General features: G+C 37.7%; 1 protein-coding gene across 4 annotated transcripts in view; it reads left to right on the forward strand.

The window, feature by feature from the left end:
• EPHA3 (EPH receptor A3) overlaps nucleotides 1-17,635 on the forward strand; it is a 176,508-nt gene that overhangs the window by 44,392 nt on the left and 114,481 nt on the right. For all 4 annotated transcript variants that reach the window (XM_059871604.1, XM_059871610.1, XM_059871617.1 and 1 more), the window contains exon 3: nucleotides 8,465-9,125. In XM_059871604.1, the coding sequence (XP_059727587.1) occupies nucleotides 8,465-9,125 (661 nt within the window). The remainder of the gene's footprint in view (nucleotides 1-8,464; nucleotides 9,126-17,635) is intronic.

Consider the following 17,635-nt stretch of genomic DNA (forward strand, 5'->3'; position numbering starts at 1 on the left):
TCAATGCACCTGAAAGCTGTAAAAGTATGATTAACTTTTGGGGGTTTTTTTATGGTTGGTTGGCTTTGAGTTTTTTTGTTTTGTTTCTAAAGGTAAAACTACATATTTTTGTGGCATGCTATTTTGTAGTTCCCAGTGTGGACAATTTATCAAGTAACAAACAGAATTTTTAGAAAACAATGTATCTCCAGTTTGCTGCTGCACTTTAGAGCTGTGAACTTCACCTAATGCCATTGCTTCTCAAGAATCTTTGGTTAAAATCCTGGTTGAGTTACTTCTCTGTATTTATCTCATATTAAATTAGGCATGAGTTCTTCTTTCATCCCTAGCCTGACACAGGAAAAGTAATTGTTTAATAATGTTTTAGAACCTTGAGAAATCAAGAGTGTCTCAGCCAGAGGTTAAGATATCTGGACTACCTCCAGAATTCCCAGTCTAATTACTTTCTTCTTGTTCAACTGAAACAAATTTATCTTTAGAAAATATGAAATGTCAGTGAAATATGAGTTCCTGTATTAAACATATTTTTCAATTAGAATAACTGGAAATATGTGCACAGAACTAACTTTTCCAAATTGAGGATATTAATTTCCATAGAGTTACAGTAAAAATATAATAATTACCACCTCTCTTTTGTCTCATCAGTTGACAAAAGAATAATTACCTTTTTGGAGGTATTTTTAACTTAGCCTTTTAAGCATAATGACTCTTGTCTGAGTTTAGCATGTGTTTAATTTTCAAGACCCTATATGATAGCTATATTTAAAAAGTAGTATGTGTGCTATTTTTATTTATTGCAGTTTTTGCAGTACTTCTCAAGCAAGGGATTGGAGGAAACAATATGAATATTATGATTTTCAGGTGTATTCATAACTATTTTTGGCTTGTCCTCATTAAAGGGGAAGTTTGATGGCTGAGACAGGGTTTCAGATGCTGTTTTCTTTTAGATGTGTTGCCTTCTACTGGAATAAAGAGGCAACTTCTGAAGGAAAAATGTATTTTATTGACAACTTAGAAGAATATCATAGTATAATTTAAATGCCTCTACTGAAGAATGAAGTTTTCAATGAAAGGATGAACTCATGAATGAAAAAGAAGCATCTTCAAGTTGTTATTAAGAAATTTTTCTAAAGATGGAAACCTGGAGATATGTGAATGTGTAACTGCCCAGCTAAAAAGATATAAATAAAGAAAACATATATAAAGGATAAGGATAATATATCCTTTATGAAGGATATAAAAAGAACATTGCCACATGAACAAAATGAAAACCAAAATAACCCAAATACCTTTAAATTATGGTAATTACTCTGAGCAGCCTTTTATGGGATTGATTGTGGGCTCCAGCTGTCATGGAAGTTGTTTGAGTTTTCAGATTAAATTGTTGCCTCACGTGGAGCTATGAAGCATTAGCTCTGTGTCACTCACCCAAATTAAAGGTTTCCATTTCTAGATTAGCTCCCCATCTGGGTGGTGCCAGGGAGTTGAGGGTTTCTGTGGAATCTGTCTTTCACAAGGGGCAGAGTCACAGCTCTTGCCTTTATGTGCAGGATTTCATCCAGTGTTGAGATCTTAAAGGTTTTATTGTGTTGGAGGCCAGATGTCCTGGAGCTTTTCCTCAGTTTTTCCATGAAGATGGCTGTGCAAAAGCCCAGCTCCTTGGAATTGGAGATCCTCTGGAGCTGGAGGGAGACTGCTCCACTCAGCAGGAACCTTTGCAGTGTCACTTTGGGGTGACACCACGCTGGGGTGGCTTTGCCGTCATCAAATCTGCTGCAAAGCTGGAAATAGGGACACAAACTTTACAGCATACAACTCTTCCATTTCCATTTTCAGCTGCATTGTGCTCACCTCCTGCTCAGTATGGGGTTAATCTGCTCCTCAAGAGGGGTAAAATTGTCCTGCACAAAATTGGGAATAAGTTGCACCTCTGGACTGGCTGGTGTGGTGTGACTGTGTTCTGAATCCAACATTGCTGTTTCTTGTCTTTCTACATTGCCAATTTATTTATTCAGGACCTGTGCAAGGCACTGGTTGAAGGACACATTGCTGCAGAAGCAGCTGGAGTAAGGATGCCTGGTTTGCCTTTTTTTTTTTTTTTTTTTTTTTTTGTGGGCTTTCTTTTTTTTTTTTCCTGTTCAGTTTTGCACTTAGAAAACAAGCAAATATTGTTTGGATTAAAGGGAGAAAAAAAGTATACAATGTAAAATTTGCTCAGAACTCCTTCTTTGGTTTAATCATCTAAGAACAAATGAGATTTTCTGTTGGGAAGTAGTTTTATATGGATTTGTGTTCCTTGCCCTTGTGCAGTAGTACTGCCAATTATATTTATTAGCCCTAAATATTAAACAGCTGGAAGGATTCCATTGTATATAAATAAGACATTTGAGACCTGGAAGGTTGCCATTTCTAATACAGCCAGCTGGTGCTTTTTACAGTTACATTCAGCACAACACTACTGAATTTCACTTCCATTGAGTGTTGTGTTAATGACAATGGGAGAACATGGGGTGGTTTGGGATTTCTCTAGGAAATGCCATTGTGTAAAAATACATTGTTCTGAAAGACTGGCTAGCAGGGAAATGCTATATTATGCACCTGTTTTGTGCATTTTGATGTAAATATTTTTTTTGTTTATGTGTTTTGCTGGCAAATCCAAAACAAGAAACTGCAGGGGCTTTTCAAATGTGAATTTTTAAGTGTTCTTGTGCCACAGATGTTTTTCACTTTCTCTGTTGTGGTGTTGTTTTCCCATTTAAGTAATGGTTTCATTTTTAAAAAATCTTACTTGCTGATTTTGCTCATTCTTTGATTTTTTTTTTTTTTTTAATGCCGGCATCATTGATGGTATAAGAAATAGCTAAAATAGTAACAAAAATATTGCCCCACTATTAATTTGTTCCTAATCTATTTGTTAGAAAGCTGAGGCATAAATGTGGGTGAGGGATATTTTCCTGTTTAGGTAGCCAGCAAACAGTTTGGAGAAGTGGATTCTTCCCACTTTTAAAAGTCTGTGTCCTGATTATTTCTTTGCAATCACTGCCTGTGTGGGTGGCTACATGCAGTTTTTGGTGCTGGGTAGTGCTTTAGGTGAAGCAGAGGATGGTGTGGACAACCTGGTACTTTTTTTTGTGTTACTATTGGAAATTTACAGGAGCTGATTGTTATGAGCTGAATGTCATGTCTAACATTGTGTGAAATAATTCCTTGAAGAGATTTTTTTTTTTCTCCAGACTGAAACATCCACAGCTTTGTGTGAGATCTATCTTGGATAAATTTCCATCTCTGAAACAGCCACACTTAGAGGCTGAATCTTGCTTAGTTTATTCAATGTTTGTGGAGAAAGGGGCTTTTATAAAAAATATTGTTCAGCACAGATTTCAGCCATGGGGACTGTTGTTTTGAGAACTTCCCAGAAAATCTGCTTAACCTGTGAGATAAATAATATTGAAACCTGCTTCTCCAGGAGATATATAGCTTAGGAAAAAAAAAAAAAAAAAAAAAAAAAAAAGAAGCTGTAAATGCTTTTCTTGTCCAAGCTCTGAAGGGGAGTTTGAATGCTGGATTCAGATGTTTGTTAGGAAGTCAGATGTTTTCCTCCTGTGGTGACCTTTTTACCTCACTGTGATTAAGAGGCTTTTGCTTGCTGATGGGTGAGAATCAGCTGTCCTTACAAATCTGGTGATGAAGTACTCATCTGTCTGCTAATTAGAGATGGGGGAGAAAAGATGGTTTTCCTCATCTTTCTGCAATTTGGTTTGATGATTAGTTGAGTATTCCCATGATAAGGTATGCCCTCTTGCTTTCTCAATATTGTTTGTGTGCTTAGCTTTTGTAAGACAGTTATTCATGATAACATTTATTTTATTTCACAGTTCTTGAAAAGCTCAGAAGCATAACTGCATGGAACACAGATCTGACTGGTCTGGATAATTTGGGATAAATTTGGGGCTAGTTGTATGGTAAAATGCTAGACCTCAGTTTTTCTTGGGGAACTTCACTACCTGGATACTCTAAATGATTTTCTCATGTCACCTGAGCACTCAACAGACAAGATATTAATATTTTGTCTTGGTTGAAATTCTGAAACTGTTTTGCTTAGCTATGAAGAAACCCAAGTTTTAGGTTGAAGCTATGAGTGTACCACAGTCTGTGTCTTATGAAGGTTTATGTGACGGAAATGATAATTTCACTGTGTGTATAACTTAATCAGAAAACTCTTGCAATGCAATTTATTCTTCCATTTACAACTTAGAAAAAACTAAAAACCTCTGGTTAGAGCCAGTGGCCTGAGGTAATTTCATTGATTTTTGAATGTTAAATGCAGGAAAAAAACTTCCATGGTACTTTTAAAGTTTCTTAAAGTCCCAAATCAGATCATTCTCTGTCCTCTGATCTCAGCTGGTTGGTATTTATGGGCCTTGAATCAGCATCTTTGGTGATGTTATGAGAAAGTTTCCATACTGATAAGCTGCCCTGGACTGCATTCTCCTATAATATGGTCATCACAGGGTTTTTGTTAATAGCAACCTTTAAGAGCTCTTGCATCCTGCTACTATTTTGCTAAGCTTTCAAACAGCATGTGAGGAGGTTCTTTTTCTTTTTTAAAATTGAATTATTTGAATGCTTATCTCAATTTGGAGTTTTATACTTTGTAGTTTAAGAGTTTTATAGCAATGTGATGCTGACTGAAAAAATGGGGTTTTTTTGCAATCACATGGTTGCATATATGTTGTATTGTAAATCACAATATGCCTCTGAAATATCCCTCTGTTTCTTATTGAAATCCAGATTTTTTTAAAAAATTATGATGGATAAAAAGACACAAAAAGTGATGTCACAGGCAGGATGAAAGAATTGAGATCACTCATGTCCTAGATTCCCATATTGAAAGAGCTTTTCATTGAGACTGCTCATGACATCCTAGAAACATCCTACATTCACTTCTGTACCTTTCCTTTTGTAAAGAAATTGCAAGAAATAAACCAAAGCCTTAAGTCCAGCACAGTGCCAGATCTTGGAGAAGAAAATCCTTTTTGGCCAAAGTTTGTCACTCAGAGGCATGACTTAGACCCTCTCACTGGGGAACTGGAGATTTTTCTCCACCACTGAAAGCAATCTCTTGTTTCCTGTCATTACCAGTATCCAAAGAAGATTTTAAAAAGTGAAAAGCAAACAAAAGAACATTTTCCAAAAGCCAGATTACATGCTGGGAAGGGAGTGGTGCTATGGCACTTCTGGAAATGCTTCAAAAGTATTGAAAGTGCCTGAAGGGATCAGGGGAATATGACATAAATCCTGTATAATAATATGAATTCAGAAACTGTGCCCCTCATCATTCTGTCATAGTGTCCCTGACACTTTTTTATAAACATCTTCCTTAAAATTTTGAATTTATCATTCCTATTGGACGTGGAGGAGGATAGTCCTGTCATTTCATCATTCCAGAATTTAGGCCTTGCCTATTAATTTCCTCTCTAGCAATAGCCAAGACTGATAAATATCCATTCGTTTTGTACAGTATGGAAAAAAATAAATTCCAGCTGGGACACCTCTGAAGTGTAATGGTCCATGGATCAGGGCTGCTTGAGATTTAGTTTTTATTTGTCACTTTGGGGTCATTTGGTTGATAATAAATTAGGCCAATGTCCCCTGCTTGGGTTTGTTTTGTCCATGGCAGTAACAGGTGAGTGATCTCTCCCTCTCCTTATCTCAGCCCACAAGCCTTTTGTTGGATTTTCTCTCCCCTGCCCATCTATTTAATTATTTTCCCTGCTTAATTCCATTCCTGGAATAATCGTTTCTCTCTATTTATTATTTTAAATTTTTTTTAAAAGAAATTTTGTAAGTGTTATAACTTTGCAGAGCAAGTTGAACACATGAATTGGAAGTACCAAAGTAAAATTGAAACAAATATGAATACAGGTGTTTGAGAAACCTTACTGAATAGAAAAAACTCAATGTTTTACCATTAAGATCCCTTTGGAGTGGCAATACAGAGGTTTACTGGGAAGAGTTGCAGTGTATGAGCAATGCAAATGTACTGCTTGCTTTTTACTTTGATCATGATAATTGTTGAATTCCCAAATGTACTTGGATCTGGTACATGTGATTTGAATCATCTTCCTGTAGTTTTGGTGACTTATTTCATCTTTTTCTAATGAAATAGTTGCAGTGTCCACAGCTTTATAACTGCTAAAGTATTTTAGTCAAATTAGCACTGAGAGTGTGGCATTTCCCTTCAGCATTGAATGATTGATCTAAAATTTTGTTGTTTATGTAAGTGGACTAACACAGACTTCCAGGCAATTTGATCTTCATTGAAAATTACTGGAATTATAATTGCATTAAATTATTAATTGAAACTTCTGGATGAAGAACATAGTAGTGGTGCTGCTTTTGTTATGCAAGTGCAATATCTACGTTGAAAAGTCTGTTGGATAAGAAACTTCTGGCAAAAAAAAATTATCATGAGACTTGTTCAGAAAACTATCTTGCTGTGGAGATGTTTTAAACTGTGCCAGTTCCTGGTTTTGGCTCTATCTCCCTCTGGACATTTAAAATAGAACTGATTAGAAAGTATATGGAAATGATAACCACTGAATGACTTCTGAATCAGTGCGAGCTGCTTAAAATGTCTGTGAAATTTGGTTTCATTATATAATCCTATCTAGTTTCTTCCAGGTGCTGTTACTCAGTATTTATTTGTCCAGGTAAGAGCTGCAGATAAATCAGTGCATCCAGCTTCAATTATGGCTCTTTGAGGCAGGGTTGGATCATTGGCTCAGGGCCTGTGCTTGTGTGAGGACATCTGTCAGAGGAGGGTCCTTCACTCAATTTTGGGAAGCTGGCAGAGGCTGGAAGCAGGGTCCAGCTGCCTCTTCTGCAGGCAGCAGGTCTTCCTTGTGTGGCTGGTGCCAAGCTCTCAAGTGGCCATGGGCTCCAGTGTGGTGCTTTTGATTTAAAAAGTCCCTGCACTGCCAGCTCTTTTTGGAAATAGATTCTGTTACGGCACGCTGCAGCATATCAGCTGCTGTAGACACATCCAAGATTGTGTTTTAAACTCTGTTGAGCTAGTCAGGAAGAGATAAAACTTGTGTATAGTCAGGTCTGTAAAATGGATTGCAGTAAACTTGGTTTCAATTAAAGGAAAGAGTATTTACACTGCTTTTATCTGCTGGTTTAATGACATGGTTTAAAATCACATCTTCAGTGCTGTGTGGACAATTTCATTGTGCAGACCAGCTCTTAGTCAGATCAAAACTTTCTTAAATTAGTGAGTTGAGACTGAGAACTCTCAGATGCTACTCTGATATGTCCATGTTTTTTTTTTTTCCTTTCTTTGTATATGTGTGTGATATATATGCATTGTAAACCCAGGAAACTGTAAGCAGTTCTGCACCATGATTTTTGTCTTTCTAGTGAGAACAGTTCTTTCCTCTCCTACTGTTTGAACTACTCTAAAGTCCTGTAACAAAATGTGCTTTTGTAAAACAAGTAATTATTAGGCTGAGATCTTAAACAGAAAATTGATATGACTTGATTTTTGAGGGAAGATGTTTTTCTGGTAGAAATTCTTCTCTGTCTCCCTTCCTCAGGAGTGGCAGTGACTTCTGACATTGATTCTCCAGTTTTTGTGGTGTTTTATTTTTTCCTGTGATTGGTAAATATTCCTCTTTGCTAAGGGTGACTTTGGAAACCAGGTAGGACTGGTATGTGAGTAATTCTCAAGTAAGAAGCCCCTTCCTTCATGTTTTGGGTGAAGAGAGTTTGTCAACGGAGGACTGCTGTAAAAACAAATCATGACCCTGTGTTCTTCCAAAACCAGGGAAGTTCTTCTAGTGTCACAGCCTATGTAGGCCCGAGAGGAACCAACTAATCAAGATATGGTCAATTGGTAGAATTTCTTAGTCCAGCTCCACATAGTTTCCAGAGTTATTTTTTGTCTGTACATATATCCCAAGGAAAATCAATTGTCATGCTTTGAATAAATGCAAAAATGTAACATTTTATTGCAACTGTATGGAATTTCAGTCGGAGCCTGGGCTTTTGTTTAATCTTAGAAATAAAGCTGGTTATAGCAGTGCAAATATGTGTTGTCCTTGAGGATCTCCTCCATCTGAGGTGAGTGTAGTTGTTGTAAAGGCATGGAATTGTGGGTGAAAGGACAGCACTGCTTATTGTTTAGGAAATCACAGATTTTTAGCAATGCAAAACAGCTGTAGCATCTCTTTCATCCACCTTGAAGTAAGTTGGTAAAACCTGACTTGTTAATGAGGAATTCTGTGATCATTTAAGTTGTTTTTAGTTTATTAGGAAAAAAGTAAGAGGGGGTTCAACCAGACCTGATTGTTTATTTTATAGTGATGCCCAAAGTGAGTTATTTTTGCATTTTCACAGCTTTTGGTGTAATAATTAATCTGAAAGCATTTTCTTTTCTTCTTTTTTAATTCTTTCAATCCAGTGGGAAGAGATCAGTGGTGTTGACGAGCATTACACTCCGATCAGAACTTACCAAGTGTGCAATGTCATGGACCACAGCCAGAACAATTGGCTGCGGACGAACTGGATCCCGCGCAACTCGGCTCAGAAGATCTACGTGGAGCTCAAGTTCACCCTGAGGGACTGCAACAGCATCCCCCTGGTGCTGGGCACCTGCAAGGAGACCTTCAACCTCTATTACATGGAGTCTGACGACGACCACTCGGTCAAGTTCAAGGAGCACCAGTTTACAAAGATCGACACCATCGCGGCCGACGAGAGCTTCACCCAGATGGACCTCGGCGACCGAATCCTCAAGCTGAACACGGAGATCCGTGAGGTGGGGCCCATCAGCAGGAAGGGCTTCTACCTGGCTTTCCAAGACGTGGGCGCCTGCGTTGCCTTAGTGTCGGTGCGGGTGTACTTCAAGAAGTGCCCTTTCACCGTCAAGAACCTGGCCATGTTCCCAGACACGGTGCCCATGGACTCCCAGTCGCTGGTGGAGGTGAGGGGCTCCTGTGTCAACCACTCCAAGGAGGAGGAGCCCCCCAAGATGTACTGCAGCACGGAGGGAGAGTGGCTGGTGCCCATCGGGAAGTGCTTGTGCAACGCTGGCTACGAGGAGAGAGGCTTTGCCTGCCAAGGTAACCATGCCCTGCGTGCCCGTAGCTCTGCTCTGAGCTGGGGCTCCCCCTGCTCCCTGTGTTGGGTTGTGCTCCTTTTCTCCAGGTTCTGGATCTCTGCAGAAATATCAGTCAGTTAGGTGGGAAAATTGCTGTGCAAGTGGGGTTTGCTCGAGCTGTGTTAATAAGGTAATTTGCTAAAAACATTTGGTAAGAGTCAACAGCTGATTTTTAGTAGCACATTGTGCAGCAAATCGAGCCTCTCCTACCACTCTTGGACCTTCTTCCAGTTTACAGTGGTTTTCTTAAATGTTTGTGCCAAAAAAGTGATTTTTTACAGTGTCTTCTTGTCTTTTACACTTTGTGTCTCGATATGTGACTTTTGCCAATGAACTGTGTTGATGATTTGGAATTGGTTGGTAAAGAACATGTGGTATTGCTCCTGTAGCAAAATTACTAAATGCAGATACATTTGGAAGATTAATAGTTGAAGTTTATTCATAAATACTCATGTATTTTAACTCAATTTTCTGCAAACTTTTGATTTCTGCTGACTGTGGTTATGTGAATGCTCCCAAGAACAAGAGTACACTGGGGATTTGGAATTTTACAGAAATGGTCCTTCTTAGAAACCTTAGAGAAATGCATGTTGTATTTACTAATTTTAGTATCAAGCAAGATGATAGCAGCTAACATTTTCATGCTTTTTTATAAAATTACATTTTGAAGTTTTGTGCTGATTCAGTCTCTTCACAGCGTGCCTTGAAGGGTGCTGGCTGTGGCCAAGAGTCTTCTGTTAAATATGTAAGTGAAAATTAAACAGTAATGTCTGGAAATCCCATGGTTGGAAGCAGAATAGCTGAGATGTTTACTGTGTATATGTAGAACAGAAATTTAAACTATTCTGAACCTGGTTGGACAGTGCCTCCTCCTTTTTTATCAGTCCTACAGCAATACTTATGTCAAACAAGTAAGTCTTGGGAAGTTACTGGGAACCCAACAAACCATAGCCATGACTTTTTCTCAGAAAATGACAGGTGGACATCTGGGGGAAGGGGTAAGAGTGTTCTTCCTTTGATTTTTCTTTTAAGTAGATGTTAAATAATCTTTTGTCCTTGAATAAATTGAGTAGCCAAGTCTGAGGATGCTTTTCTGGGGTTAGATACTGTTGTTTATAAAAAACAAAGTAAGCTCTTCTGTCAAGAGCTGAATTCAGGGGTGGATATTTTATTGTTCAGAAATGCTTTCTCCAGGGCCTCCTACAGCTGCACTTAGAAATGCTAAAACATGAGTGAATCTTTTATCCCCTGCATATATTCTTGCTTGCTGCAGAGCCTGTGTTCCTGTAAATGGTTGGAAGCTGTTGGTTTAGTGTTTCAGTCACTCATGAGCACAGAGAGACTACAACTGAGCAAAAGTAAAGCTAAATAAATTAAACTAAACTTTTTTATAAAACAAGTTCTCAAATGCTTGAGGCAGGCAAGGCAGCTCCTACTGAGTTCTGCAGAGAAAATCAGACCATAGAATGAATATATTTTTCTGCTTTGGTTTTTTTCTTTCTCACTCACTGTTGATCAAAGGGGTTTTATATGATGAAGCCATTAACAATAGCAACAGGTCCTTCTGGTTTATTCTGATTTAACATAGAATGTTCTGCTAACTTTTATTGGAAGTCATATTGATCAGATCCTTTCAGTATGCTGTGATTGAAGTGGCTCTTTAGAAGCAGGAACTTAAAACCTCACATTTGCTGGCATCAGTGGTGCTTCAGTAGTTGGAAAACTCAGAAAATCTGTTCAGCTTTGACCTCAGGATCAAGGCTGCTCCTGCATCTTTCCTTTTCTTTTTCTTCTCTCCTTCTCTTGCTCCATCTTTTAGGGTGTTTAATGATTTTTGTGTTTGTTTGGAGTTTTTTGTTTGTTTTTTTTTTTTGTCATTGAAAGGGCAGTAGAATCAGGATTGTGGCAATGTAACCCCAAAATGGGTTACAAGCATGGGCTGGAATGAAGACATAACTTAGGAAAAATATGTTTTAGTTGAAGTCTGAAGGAGTAATTAGTAGCAGAGGTTATTGTCTTCTCAGTGGCTGAAAACATTAAGCTTCTCAAGCTCAAGATCTTAAGAAATCACTACTTGATCCTGTGTTCAGACTGTTTCTGATTTTGTTTGTTTCCATAATGCTGGTTTCATAAACAATGTCATTTTGCATTAGCAGGAGATTATCACTGAGGGCTAAAATGAAGGACCTTAATGGTATAAGATCAGCCTATTTAAATTCCATTCAGAACAGCTCTTCTTTGTACTTGGAAAATTAGGCACAGTCATGGCCTCCCAAAGAACACAAATGTCACCAATTTCCTTGACTGCTTTCTTTTCTCTGCATAACCAGGAAAAGTCAACATAAACTCAGACCATTTTTTATGATTGGTTCATATTTTTATAACATATTTGTGTGTAAGCTGTGAAAAGCCAGCTCAACTAATGGGTTCTTTCCTGGGTGGAATATTGTTCTGCTCTGGACCCTGTTGACTGATTTTTTTCCTGTACAGCAGCAACATCCCTACCTGTCAGTCAGCAAAAGAATTTCACTGTGACCATCCTTGTCCTCTTTCTTGTGTGTTTGTGGAGCAAAGATTTCCCAAAAATTATACACTCGAGGTTAACAGCTTAAGATTTAATTCCTTCTCTAGCAAAGGCTTGTGCACCTGCTCACTGTTTTGGAGGGAGTTTGTCTGTTTGGAGGGATTAGTTTGTCTATTTTGTGGTGGGGAGCAAGCTGGAAAAAAACCCCTTTCATACCTATTTTTCACCTTAATTAATACATATATTAGTTAATTAAAATGGTATATATCATACACTGTAGGCTGTTTGATATTACAGCTTTTTTAGCATCACAGTGATCCTGTCTATTTAATCTTATTTTAATATTTCATAGTTGAATGGGCCTTCTTCCTCACAACATCTTTTATAAATTATATTTTCCTGTCACTTTGACCAAACTACATTTTCCTGACATCTTCTCTCTCAGAATTAGTGTGTTTTAATTAGGGGGAAAAACCCCCAACTAGCTGGAACCACACACTAAGCTTAATGCTTTCTAATAATCTCCATCCTGCTCCTCAGTCAACAAGGAAAAAAATCATCTTTTCAATTTGTTCCCCATCGAACAGGCAGAATAGATCAGGTTAGATCTGTCTTAATATTCTTTCTCTGACAGTGACTAATGGCATCCTCCTAAGGAAACTAAGGGAAAGTATAAGAAACTAAATAAAAGTGCTGCTTTCCTGGTAAAGCTTCTGCCAATTTACTGCTGATTTTTTAAGATTTAAGACACATTTTGCAAGAAAGACTATGTACAATAGGAGCCAGTGACCAGTCTCTTGGTAATTTGTCTATGTTTTGACTCATTTATATTTGTAATCACTTAATTTTTGTGGCAATGAATGCCATATTTTGCCTTGTGTGGAAACCATAACTTCTTGCTGTGTTTAGCCCTTCTCTTTTACAGTCACTGGGATGAGGTTTCCCATGTCCATGTAAAGTGAGGAAACAACTGCTCCCTTTTCAGCTGCCATATGAGCAAATTTCAAGGCCTCTTTCATGTGTAGTATCTTTAATACCTCTTGTCTGAGCTTTTCCTCTCTACTAGTGCCTTCTTTTATAAAGGACAGACTGGTTTCTCTATACCTCATCCTTTTTTGACTGCCTCTGTACATATTCAAAGTAAACAATGTGGTTTTTATGAAAAAAGCAATGAGTCTTGTGTGCACTATTTAAGTTTCAAGTGCAGGAGGAGATTAGACAGTGGCTTAGAGTTTGGAACAGCCCAGAGATTGAGTTAAAAAAAGGAGCATTCACATCACCTGCCCAGTGAGGGATCTGTACATGGAAAAGCTTGACTCAGTTTTATTTTGAACACTATAGAAGAACTAGATCTCACTCTCTGAAGGTTGGTTAATTGGGGTATTGATACCAAAATAAATGGGAAAATGTAAGATAAATGGCAGAAAAACTATCTGCAGTTCTGTAATGATCTGGAAGGCTCCTCAGGGAAATAATGGAAGCCTCATTTCAGGAGTTGTTTTTTAAAAAACTGCAGTAACCAGATGATAAAGGAAATCCTGCACTGGCAGGTTTGGACTAATAAATCTTTTCCATCCTGAATGTGTCTATTCTGTTGGTTCTTTCATGCACTTCAGGAAGACCAGTTGGACATGAAAAATGTTATTTTTTATTATAGTACACTTAATTAGCAAGCCTGCAGTGGGCAATTGTTTATCTGTGTGGGACCATGAGTGAGCTTGAATCCTCTTTTGAAGGCTTCCAACAGGTGACCCACTAGACCAAAATCAAATTTTCTGGCTCCATTTATCAAATGAAAAATTTAAATTGGTGGGTCTGAACAGAATGTCCCAAAAAGCACAGAATAACATTTTCTGCATGGTGTTGTTTCAAGGTATAGTTCTAAATTTGAGTTGCTGGAATTGAGTAAGTCTGAACTGTAAATTTCCTATGTCATGCTATGTAATAAAGTTGTAAGTTTTAATCATGAGTGACTGATACATTTTCTATAACAAAGCCAGAAGGAAAAAGAATGTAAGCCAACAGTTCTTCCTTATGTGTTTAACTTTTAGCTATTAATCAGGTGGATTGAATGGGAGAAAAGGGAGTGAGGGGTAAAGGAGGGAGAGGATAAGTTCATCCACTGGGCCTGGTTATTGCAAAAATGACTTCACAAAATTTCTCCTAACACTAAATTTTTCAGTGCTTCAGGTTGTGCAGTGAGCATCTCCTAAATCATATTTCTCTCTCTGAGTTTCTGGAGATATGAAAGGAATGCCATCTGTGGCTGCTAAATCTGAACCATCACATCCATTGCTTGATTCTTTGAGTGGAATGACTGCTGCACTTGAGGTAAAAATATGTAAAAACATCATTAATACCAAGGAAGCAAAGCATTTCTCCAGACTTCTTTTTTTCCTCTATGCTTTAAATAACCATTTTGTTTCTGCATAAGTAAATCTAGTTTTTACTTTTCTAGATCAGTAGGGAAAAAAATATGACTTTGCATGTAAAGAGAAAGAGATACTGTGAGGAACTGCTCAATTTTGTGTCAGTGAAAACAGAAAGAAGGCACAGATGTTTTTTGCAACTGCAAAGTTTCCCTTGGAATTAATTGAGTGGCTTGGATGTGTTACACTGCAAAAATGTGTGGCCTTAACTCTTAGACTCTGCACAGGAGTGATTATATTTAATAAAATATAGCCACTGATCATATAGAGATCATACAATATAATAATGGAGCTATCAAAAAGTTTCCTTTTACATGAAATCTGAAAAAAATGGGGATTCAAATTCTTTAAGCAGAGGTCTGAGGTGTGTTTTCATTCCTTAGGTTTGTATTGTTTTGATTTTAAAAAGCAGGAGAGATGCTTTTTAAAAGGACTCTTAGTCTTTCAAGCTGGTAAACTAAAATGACAGCAGCTATAAATTATGAATCACTTTATTTGTAAAATATTCATTGTTTTGATCCACTTTATATTCTGTAAGTACATAAACAGAGCACAACAATGAAGGATTTACCTTCCTGCATAGAATTTATTTAACTCTTACAAAAGTTATGTCAAAGATTTCCAGATGATTTTTGTGGGAGAAGAATTATGTTGCATTCAATACTTTCTAAAGATCCCAGCCAAATTTTTATGTAACATTTTCTGACTGTTACAAATTTGAAAAATATTCTCCAATTTGTTCCTAGTAGGTAAATAAAATGCAAGTTTTTAAGGCAAAATTTATTGGGTACAATGTTGTGATTTTTTTGACCACATTTGTCACACTTCCTGAAGAAAAAAATTCTGTAATTATTGGAAAAGAGGGTTTTTTTGATACAATACTATGCACATTCTTTCATATATGTAAGAAAACTGTTCTTTCAGCCCTTTTTAGTTTCTTGAAAATGCCTTTACTAAATTTCTTGGGAGTTTGTAATAGAAGTATTTAAAAACATGATTATAAATATTGCTATAAAGTTTTTAACACTCAGTGATCAAGAGCTTGAGTGTAGCATTACTGTTGAGTTTTCAGCACTACAGTGTCAATATGTGGCAGGACTAGATAATTTAAAATTGAATTTGTGTATTTGAAACAAGGTGGGAAATAGAAAGGTTCGCTCAGAAATAATGGAAATATTTGCAAAAGCGTTAATGTCTTACAAAATGCAACTTAATACAGTTGTATGTTTGTTTAATTCAGATAGGTTACCACTTTATAAGTGTTTGTTCTGTCACTTTGTGGGCGTGCTGGCAGTTTTTTCCTTGTCTCCCTAGCCTGCTTTTTAAGCAACACAATGATCACCCCACTTCAAATCCTGACAAGAAAACTCCTCAAATACCCCACTGGAACCCAGGCTTTCTCCAGTTTAACAAGTTTGTGAAACATTTACTTGCTCTTCTCCTCACAGAAATATTTGCCTTAATTCTCTGACACTCACCTGTTCAAGAGCACTACCACTGAATTTGTGTGCAGGATTTTCCTGCAGGAATCTCCTGGATGTCTGTCACTGAGAATCCTACAGGATCTCACTGGCATTTCCTTGCCCTTTTCACTGGAAGGGGTTCCCTTTTTTGGAGGTTTTCAAAAGATTAAAGACTAAATAATGAGTGTCATCCTCAGCACGTTTTGTTCGCTGTGACTTGGGTGATTTTTCAGTCTTGGAGTTGCATTGTCAGTGGGAACTGAGGAAATTTTTCCACTGAGAACTTTTTCCATTGGTTTCCCTGCCACTGACAGAGTGCATAGAGCCATTTGACAATCCCTTATTAGTTCCAGAGTGGGACTTATGGAGGCTAACAGGGGTTTGCATTACCCCTGGCAGCTGGCACTAGGCTTTAAATAGAGAGCAGTTGCAGCAAGAGCTGTGAGTTTTGATAACACTCAGCTCTGAAAACGCTCTCAGAGTAAGGACCATCTTGAAAGATGAGTACAGGACAAGGAGAATCTTCTCTGAGTCTGCTGCTCCTCAGCGTGAAGCTCAAGATGTTGTCAAAATAAGCTGTTGGCAGACATCTAAATAACCAGCAATTGATAGCAGACTTTATTGAAACACTCAGACTGTGGGAGAAGTAGCAGCATTTGCTGTTTCTTGGATGACAAACTCAATAGCATTCAGTTCATTTGTAGTGTCTTATCCTCCTTGCATTTGAAATTCTGTTATTCTGTCTGAAATTCAATGTTATTCTTTATGGCGTGCCAGGAGAATAATAACTTGGACTTCACACAGCTTGTTTAGGGAGAGAAAGTTCACTGCCTAGAATTTGTTTGTGGCTTCAGCTTTAAGTATCAGATGCCCTGGCAATTAGTGTAGGTGTTGTTCTGGGGCAGGGCTAGCCCTGAAAGATGACAAATCCTTCCCAGGTCAAGGAGGTGAACTATTTCACCCTCATGGCTCTGTGGGTTCAGTGCTTGTCTACTGTAAGGTTAAAATTTGATGTGATAATTTAGAACAGCTGCTCTTTGACAGGAAGATTCACTTTCAGCAGGGGAAGGAAAAGCCATATGGTAGAAGCTGATGCTGTGCCAGGCCTGAATAGCTGTAGAAGTGATACAGGACAGTTCTCTTCAACAATATGCTTGAAATAAGGCATTTTACTTGCCATTGGTGATTCCAATCCCTGTGCTTTTTTGTATTGTAACTTAACTTTTTAAACTTTTTACAAGTACTTTTTTCTAGCTATTTTTATATAATACTTTTTATTAACAATGATGATTAATTGACAGAAAAGGGTGAGGGGCTTTAAAAATACACAGTTTATTCATAGCCATATCCAGACCCCTCTTTGTGCTCTAAAAACATATCAAAGTTTTATAGAATGATTGCTTCAAAATTTTCAAGTAAATTACTATGTATTTTTAGAGGCTGTGTCCCACACTTGACTTCAGATGCTTTTAGCAGAGTAATTCACTTAAGTGACACTGCTTTTGTTCACATACTTAAATTTCAGTAAATCTAGCATGTGAAAAAGCCTGAAACCTCATGAAATTAGTAATTCCCTGTGCTCATCCTAAGCAGTAGTGGTCAGTAGGAATAAGGTGGTCATCAGGAGTTCAAAATCTTATGGAGAATTCATCTGTCCTCCAGTTTGGAGGAGGGGAATAATTTGTCACAATAATTAGTTCTGCATAAAAACCCCCACTGATTCTTTTTGATGTGGCAGAGATTTTTAAGGTAAGGAGAATCACAGAATAAATTACTTAGAGTGCCCAGCTCTTACCTTGAAAAAATGCCACTAAACCAGTGACCAAAATCATCCCCCAGCAGTGCACTCCCATCTAGAAATGCAACTTTTTTTGGTGTGTCCCATTCCCCTGTCTCCCCCCATAATGAGGATGGGACAAAAACCTGTTGTTTAAAGAAGAAAAGAATTTTCTTTCCTTCTAGAAAAAGGAAAGATAAAATCTCTGAGGTGATTCTAGTAAAGCAGTAAAATATGTTGAAATGGTCATCTGTTACCCAGCTGGGCTAAGAAAAGACC

This window comes from Haemorhous mexicanus, chromosome 2 (assembly GCF_027477595.1).
Source record: "Haemorhous mexicanus isolate bHaeMex1 chromosome 2, bHaeMex1.pri, whole genome shotgun sequence".
NCBI classification, from domain to species: Eukaryota; Metazoa; Chordata; class Aves; order Passeriformes; family Fringillidae; genus Haemorhous; species Haemorhous mexicanus.